Source organism: Gopherus evgoodei, chromosome 3, assembly GCF_007399415.2.
Source record: "Gopherus evgoodei ecotype Sinaloan lineage chromosome 3, rGopEvg1_v1.p, whole genome shotgun sequence".
NCBI classification, from domain to species: domain Eukaryota; kingdom Metazoa; phylum Chordata; order Testudines; family Testudinidae; genus Gopherus; species Gopherus evgoodei.
Window position 1 is genome coordinate 96291372 of NC_044324.1, and position 8849 is coordinate 96300220.

The 8849-nt window shown below is 40.8% G+C and overlaps 1 protein-coding gene across 1 annotated transcript in view; it reads right to left on the reverse strand.

Moving 5' to 3' along the window:
- The window catches only part of LAMA4 (laminin subunit alpha 4), a 130545-nt gene extending 123629 nt beyond the window's left edge, over positions 1-6916 (reverse strand). The window contains 1 exon segment of the mRNA XM_030556152.1: positions 6466-6916. Within this exon segment, the coding sequence (XP_030412012.1) occupies positions 6466-6666 (201 nt within the window). The 5' untranslated portion in view covers positions 6667-6916.
- Positions 6917-8849: the final 1933 nt, after the last annotated feature.

An 8849-nucleotide genomic window follows, 5' to 3' on the forward strand; every position in this document is an offset into this window, starting at 1 on the left:
TGATGTAACATCTAGCTATCCATCTGTCCATTCATACCCTCTCCCCTTCAACCTCCCAGCTAGTCCTTTTTTTAGCTTCCTGCCTCCCAATCCACTGGGTCCTCTCCATCTGACATTCCGCCCAATGTGTCACGCTGCCCTTTTGTCTAGGAGCTGCTGCTCCACCACACACTCCCTTGCTGGGTCTACTTGACACCCCTCCCATCTGATATCTATGGGGAATATCAGTAGAAAGGCCATCCTTGGCTAATTAGTGCAAGGGTGTAGGAGCTAAGCATAGTTCACAGCTTACAAATCTTAGCTAAAATTGTTGGTTCTTATAGAGTTTGTTACAATAGATTTAGTTTGTTGATTAATTATAGAAACACATTTGGAACTAACATTTTGTTATGTTAAAAGAACCCAATGAAAGTGTTCTTCATCATTTAGGGGCCAATCAGAGTCTTTCCACTGACATCCAGAGGCTTTGCAACAAGCCCTCACAAATAACGCTTAATTACTGTTGTGTATAACACATTGTAAGCTGGGAATGAAATCTGCTTCTATACTTAAATGTATTTTCCTCCACTGTTTGTTGTAAAGGTCAGATTTGAGATGAGTGCTGGGCTTCTGGCACTACTGTTTTGTTTGTTTTCAGAAAAACGGAGCCCTGCTGCATTTGTTTTGAGAAAAGAAACATCTAAAGAATTACTTGGATATTTCAAGCAAACATGAACAACAAACAGATCAAATTTAGTGCTTCTTTCATCAGAAAACAATTCAAATGTCTCAATATATACTGTACATTCGGAATGCTAGGATAATTTTTGGTGGTTTTTTGTTGACAAAGAATGAGGCATCAAGAAGAGAGGAGTATAACGCTGGTGGATTGATAAGGTTGCAGCTTCTATTAGAATCAGAATGCCAGATCCAAACACTCCTGAATTTGGGTAGGGTTTATAAATGAACTGGGTTCCTGATCCAAATTTTGCAACCAATCTTAATTAAAACCCAGATTGGAATGTCCCTAAACTTTAAGAGGTTTAAAATCTGGATCCAGAATACAATTTAAGCCCACCTCTCCCATCAATATTTAGGCATATTTGTCACAAATCTCAGATTAAAGATATTGGTCATATTTTTAAAGCTGTTGAGCAACAAAAATTCCAGTTAGAATAATAGCAGCCATGGTTGCTTGGCACCATTTAAAATCAGGTTATATCACTCTCCCTGACATGCTGATCCTTGTATTGCTTCCCATGCCCATTAATAAAACTAGACCTTTAATTCCTTCTAGTCTTTCCCATGCTCATGAATAAGAGTGGACATAAAACTCCTTTATTGTTTGTGCACCCCTGAATAAGTTTGGGCATTTTGCTGGTACTTTCCCAATATCTGGTTAGCTGCAGTAAAGTTTAGTTCATATTATCTTGCTGGTTACATTTTAAGCACAGACTCTCATCTTCTTCACTAAACTTGAAGCACACAACTTTTCCCACTATCCACTTAGTCCTCTAATTCCATTTGCTTCAGCTTTCCATGATTTAAGGGATCTGGGGCTGGCTGCTTAATTCCTGCAGCTGATTTTCATTAAAATGTTGATGAGAAACTCAAGCTGGAAATGCAAACATCTGCAGTTAAACATCCTCATCACTAATGGACTTTTCTCAGAACATAACCCTGTTACACCAGGAACAAACAGCAGCAAAAAATCCAAATTACCCATTATGATAGTTAACCTAACATAACCCTTGAGAGTCTGAAATGAAACTCATTACAAGATCTGTTTTTTGCACAGTGAGATGCAGCTCTCACTAGACAAAATAAATAAATAAATAAAAAATAAAGATCTTTGTCAGGTTAAAAACCTTTTTGGTCTGTTTCAAATGGATGCATACCAAAAGCAGGGATCAAACTGTGTTTCCACCAAAACAGTCCCTAAGTCTTTCCATTCCAATTTTTATTGCTGGGAATGACACTTTTGATTATGGTTACTTCGAAGCCTACATTTTCAAGTTACTAGTGATTTTTGAGTACCCCAATTTTTGAATAGCTACATTCAGATGCCTGATTCAGATGCCTGATAAAGGGGCCTGATTTTCAGAGGGGTCCAGCTTTATAAAAAAAAAATCAAGCCTCTTTAATTGGGTACCCAAAAATGAAGCATTCAAAATATCACCAGATGCTGCAGTCTGCAGATCAAATTCTAACATATATTCTACTTATTTTTAAAATATGTTTATTACATGTTGGTTAACTAACTACCTCTTCACAGAGCTTAATCTTGATTTTTCATCTTGTCTGGGTTGTTGCTAGAATAGAGATGAGTCCACACAACATCCCCAGACCTGGACACCCCAAAATCAGTGTGTGAAATTTGAATCTAGACCAAGGTCTGACTTTTGCAAAAGGTGTTGTACTTTTGTAACTGTCCAAACCATAACTCCAATCATTCTCAAACACTCATGTGTTCAAAAATTGGCTGCTGATTTTGAGGTTTGAGTCCTTGGATCCTTTCTCTAAGCAGAACCTTTCCAATAAAATATTTTAAATTTTTTATATTTGGCAAAAATAATTCCTGGCCTAAATCCATTAGCTTCAGCATAGTTACACAAAGGATTAATTTGGGCCAGTGCAAACTGCTCTCTCTCAATACATCTCCCTCTTCCTGGATTGGGACACTTTTCCCCTCACCTCATTCATGAGCTAGGGAATCTAAAATTCTTGGAAGGTGATGCTTTTTAGCGTGTTTTTCATACCTATCTTCCTAACCTGCCTATGAACAGCAATTTCTAGGCTCAGTCTCAGAAACAGAATCCCAGGGACCCTACTTACACTCATGTTTACTTTCCTAATACAAATTCTTCCTATTGATTTTGCTCCTCTCTCTCACCTGGATGCCTTTTGTTAAATTCTTCCGTAGCCTCAACTTTGGAAGGAAATCTCCCATCCTTAGTGCTTGCAAATCTAGCCCACTTCTCTTATTACTTCCAAAGGACCCACTGATTCGTAGTTCATGACCCAGTACTTGTCCAAATCAAACTCTTCCAAGAAGATATTGCATTCTTCAAGAAGACACCATGGATCCTGTACTATGGAAGGACTAATGTCAGAGCTAGCTGTACAGCGGGGAGCAACACTATAGAAGCATCTGAACTAAAGAGAAAGAAAGGATGTAGGAAATGGATGGAAAGCCATGTGTAGGAGGGAAAGACCATTATGGTATGAAGAACACTGACCAGCATACTAGACTCCTAGGGTACGGCTACACTGCAAATTAAGGTGCAATTGAAGCATGGATAAGCATATCCAGACTAACTTTAATGTAGCTAGTGTGGGTAATGATAGCCGTGAAGAGGCAACAGCATGAGCTTCAGCATGGGCTGGCAACCCAAGTACTTATCCATTCTTCCCATGAAGCTTGTACTGTATCTTCACTGCTAGCATTAGCCATGCTACCTGGATTAACCGGAGCTCTCTGAATGACCTGAACAAAGTTCCAGTCCTCTTCTGGGGAAGTTGTAGGTGTTGCATGGAGCTAGGAAGGGTGCATAATTGGGGAGTTTTTTGTAAAAGGACAGCAGAGTATAAAGATATATGGGTACCAGTCCTTGAGAGTCTGTCCATTTACTGAGATTCAGTACTCTCACATGACATTCAGGTATTTAATAGTTTTGTATCAAGCATAAAGGCCTTTGGATTCAAATCAGATACATAGGAAGGCTAAAATTCCAGCTGGTTCTGAATTTTTCTGAAGCCAGTTCTTCCATTCACCGTTAGTTTTTAGGTTACCAAACGTAAAGGCTAAGGAATATTGACCAGTGCGTTCCCTTATACCTCAGGCTTTCTTCTGCTTCCCTTCAATTATTCAATAGGTTCACAGTATCACAGTCTCAGCAGAATTTAAGAACACAGCAATGTAAACCCAGCCAAAAAAGTATGTATTTTTAGACGTTCCCATCCACTGTATTTCTAATCCTTCATATTTGTCAGTGCATTATCTAAATAAGAATGGTTTGCAGGGCAAACTGTGCATAGTAGTAACACCACATGATGAAATGTCATGAATTCGTTGTGGTTTAGGCCTACATTCTGGCTATATTGTGGTTTGTTTGCTTTGGGTTTAAGTACAGGCCTTCACTGGCACCATAGTCTACCAGGATGCATTACGTACAAAGATTCTGTGGTTCTATAAGTCTACCTCAGAAACCCACCCGCTATATAATTCAGCACTGTTCAGCATGACTAACAGCCTCTGTCTGCTTGGGGAGTTATAGGCCTGAGCCAATGTTTAGACTAAGGAGTAGATTCAAGCAGGGCTGTGTAAGGGAGTCTCTACTGCGGTTCACACCGATCTGTGGATAAAGAACTCAAACTCACAAAATGGCTAGTTTTAAAATGCACACTTAGGGAGAAATCCTGTTCCCAGGGCCCAACCTGAATAGTTGGGCTGATGCTGGGGAAATCTGTAAGGACTTGAGGGAGGAGTCTTCCCCACTCAGGCTACAGAGAGAAAGAGAGCTGCTCTGTGACCTCTACTCCATTCTTAGGACTGGAGTAGTCTTCCAAGCCCTAGTAACCAAATCTAACACAGGGGTCACTGGGCAGTGGATCCATGCAGCAGCAGATCTACCTGCCCTGCTCCTAAAGGATGTCTGTACATGACCACACATGGAGTTGCCATGCAGCTGGGCTCTGAAGCACACAGGGCATGTACCTCTATAATGTAGGGGCTGAAACCCAGCTGCCATTCCTCACAATGGAGCCTCAGTGGTTCTGCAAGTAGGACCCTCTGCACCATTGGAGCAGGCGGGTAGGATTCAGTGCTTAGGGACAGATCCAGCATCCACAGAAGTGAGTGGAAAGACTCCTATTGGCTTCAATGGATCAGGCCCTTAGTGCAAATATTAACTATTTAAAAGATAAATAAAATAGAACAAATGATACCTTTCCAATGAATGGGGGTGGGGGGGGAGTGTCTTTCCTAAGCCATGTGCAAACTATCATTCAGCACTTTCCTGGTGTAAAGTCCAATAGGTTAAACGAAGAACACACAGTCTGGCTTTGTGGAGTCATTCAGTGTGATTATACCTAGAAAGGCTAGGAGTTTTATCTGTTAAAAGCTTATGCCTGTTATCCTGTGAAACCCAGTTAAAAAATCCATTTGTCTCTTAAATCAAGCATTCATTCAGGGACTTTCCATTTTGTAAGCAACAGGTGGAGATACTGTTTCCCAGTGGCTAATTCCAAGCTGTGGAGAAGAGATGTACTTCCCTAATTATGGAATGTATCCAAGCCCAGGCGAGCTCCCGACTGCCTATATATTAAGCTGGGCAAACTTGTAGATTCAAAACTTTCTCACGTAGGTCACGTTTCGCCCCAGAGAAGTAGTGGAGTGGGCAGGCCTTTCCTGAGATTCCTCAGCTGTTTGGAAGCGCAGTAATATGGGTGAGGTTTGTGTAATCAAATTTGGCCTTGTACTGAAGCCCTATTGTCCCAGAAGATTTTTTTCCAGGATGCTGTACATTTACTTTCATGATTATTATCATTAGTAATCAAAGCATGGTAAAAACATTTAGTCTCATGACATAAGATATCAGTGTCATAACTGTGATATCAACATAGCTGTGCTTATCTTGCCTTTTTCATTTTCTCTCTCATTTTCTGATGTTATGCTAGAGTAATTATTCTTCCCCTTCCCATGACCTTAGGTGACTTCATTTGCCTCCTACTTTGTATCTCCCACACGAGACATTGATCTGTCTCTAGCGTGCCTTGAAGTCATTTATTTTCTTCTTAGTTTTTTTTAAATAGTTCAGCTCAGATGCAGCCTTACTGAAATCAGAAGTCTAAAGTAACTTCAAGAAGCAGATTGCAAGAAAACTTACTTCAACAAAGTAACTTTAGGATCGTCCTGATTTCTTCTGTCATTAGTCCTACTATCAAACTTTCTGTAATGTTTAAAAATCTATGCAGGTGTTTTCTCTGCAGGCAGTCTCCTAAATACTCTTTGATTTATTAACCTTACTCTAACCATAAAAGGAACCTCCATTTCCAGAGCTGGATTTTATGTAAAAGACAAAAGCAAAACTTCTGTAATATGGCAGATTTTTTTTTGGCAAACTCTTTCTGGAAATCCAAGTGAATTTAAGATCCGGTGACTATTGTTGTGACAACTAACCCTTGTAAAATAATTCTGTTTGGACAGGCCTATTTAGTTATGCTGGCAGGAAAGTCAGAGACATGCTAAGCTAGTACCGCTTTATAGTACAGCTGTTTATTCAAAGCAGGCAGGGCATGTGTCTATTTTGAAGTCTGAAATGTCTCTTTTAGCCTGAAATGCAATGTCCAAAATCCCCCCACAAAACTCTACAGTATCACTTGAAGGTTCAAATGATTAAACTAACTTTATCCGGATGGGAATTTCACCACAAGCACATGAAAGGAGAAAGCTCAGACTCTAGAGATAGAATGGAGTTACTGTACCTCAGCAAAAGGCACCCAACTTCCAGTAGCAACTGACTGCTGCTGCCCTCTGATAACAGCGGATTCTTGATTGCTGACCGCTGAGCTACCTTCAATGTCAATATGAAAAACGCTGCCCTCGCTTGAGGCAGCACTAGAGAAGAAACATCCCAAGAAGAATAATATAGGAAAAACAAGGGGCCAGGCTGAGATCAAAGCCATTTCCTCCCCTTACATCCAGCAGTGGTCTTCTAGCTTCTTAGTAATTGTTTACCCACTTCTGCAATCAGCCTCCACCCCCCTTCGTTTAGTAGTGCCTCAGATATTTTAACTTTCTCTCAGCTTTCAGTTTCCAGATGTGGCACTTCAAGGCAGTCTAACCAGATCCTTATTTAAAAAAGAAAAGCTCTTTTGCTTCCTCCCTCGCTCGCAGTCTGTGCCTGTGGCTCCTCTTTTTCCCTAGAGGCTTCAGCTGAATAACATGCAGATGGGCAGTGCTTAAACAGAGAGTGTCAAACCCAGATTGTATTCCAGGAAAGCACCACTAGCCCCCAGCCACCTTATCTCCACTCTGTCAGGATACAGACTGAGTCTGTATTCAGGGCTCTGGCTTCCTTCATACGTCCACATCATTCCTTTTTACCTTTAGATTTGGGATCCTCCCACTCAAACTTTGCCATTCAGAAACTGAGGTCAGACCTTTACTCCCCTTCCCCACTCCCCAGTCTGGACATAATCTGGCTTCTCCAAAATAAGAATCAATTCTCATGATATTTTTTTAGCACCTCTAGTTTATTCAGCCAAAGGCAGAAAGGTGCCAGATTTATTAAAAACTTCAGAGGATCCTATTTAGGAGGGGGAGCATGGGTGTGGGCAGGAGGATCAAGAGTCAGAATGTCCCAAGTGTTAATAGGGGCTAGGTGGCTTTTATGTTGATCAAAATTTCATGTTTGTGTGAGGGAATGGAAGATATAGGTCTTATTGAAACAGTACAGTCTCATATGCTTAATTGAAACCCCACACACCCTTTTTCCTGAGCCTCACCTCCCATTTTCATGTCTGGCTGTGCAAAAGAATATCATTCACTGCAGTTTTGGAAAATGACTTCATTACTCAAATGCATGAACTTTTATTTACAAAGAGCATCTTGTTTTCCTTTTCAAGAGATGCTTTGTGAGTCCTCAGAAACAAGGCTTTCAGTGTATGAAAGCACATCCACAGCTGACCTCTTATTTTCTGACTATAATCTCATGAGGACTATGTCAGACTAAGTAACCTTTCCAAGATTTTTGGACAAAGTCCAGATATAATTATATCACTGTGCACCCCCTCACTGAAGGGTCAGTGCTGAATCCATTTGTGACATACTGGGTTCCATAAAGGAATATCGGACATAATATATTTGTATTGTTCCAGAGAGGTCTGGGCAGTACAGGATATACATTGCTGGGGAACGATGCAGGACTGCGGGTATGTTGGGGTCACTCTGCAGTATAACCAAGGCTGTGAAAGCTAGGGTGCAGCTGGCAGGCTGCAGTGTACTCACAGTACGGCTTGCATTCTGGAAGACTGTTTGTGAGTGGCCCAGGTGGGAGCTACTTCAGCAAGGTATTGTAAGGCACCCAAGGTTGCAGGGCAGGGATGCCACAGTCATCCATCGGTCTGAACTGTACCCCGGTATGTCACACCATTATACTCTTTGTTCTTCAGTGGTTTATAACACAGCTGTCCTAATTCACCTCAGACTGAAATTGACTTATCAGGCTTCAGCCTGAAAGCAGATTCTTGCCTCCCCTTGTAAATTACTTTAAATACTATCAACTAAGGGGGCTTTCAATAAAGATGTGGGTAATTTCAAGTGCTTTTGGGATTTGGGGACTTTTGCAGGCATATAGGAAGTGAGAGTGGTTGCAGCACAAAGCACTATAGCTGTTCTCAGCTGTGCAGCAGCCATGGGGGGAAGATAGCTCCTCCCTAAGAGCAGGCAGAATCCAGGCAGCGCAAAGGTGGCTTTAAACTACCTTTCATAGACTCATCAATTATGGTGATAACATGGTCCATAGAACTTCCTTGAATAAATTCCTATTTGAACTTTTAGGAAATCATGCAATCTTGATTTAAAAGTTGTCAGATATGGAGAATCCACCTCCATGGTAAATTGTTCTAATGGTTAATTACCCTGACTGTTACAAATTTGTGCCTTATTTCTAATCTGAATGTGTCTAGATTCAGCTTCCAGCCATTGGATTGCTAAATCGTGTCTGCTAGACTGAAAAGCCCTTGATAACATTTCTCTTTCCCATGTTGGTACTTATAAACTGACCAAGTCACCCCTTAATCTTCTCTTTGATAAGATAAAGAGATTATGCTACTTGAGTCTATCACTATAAGGAATGTTTTCTAAG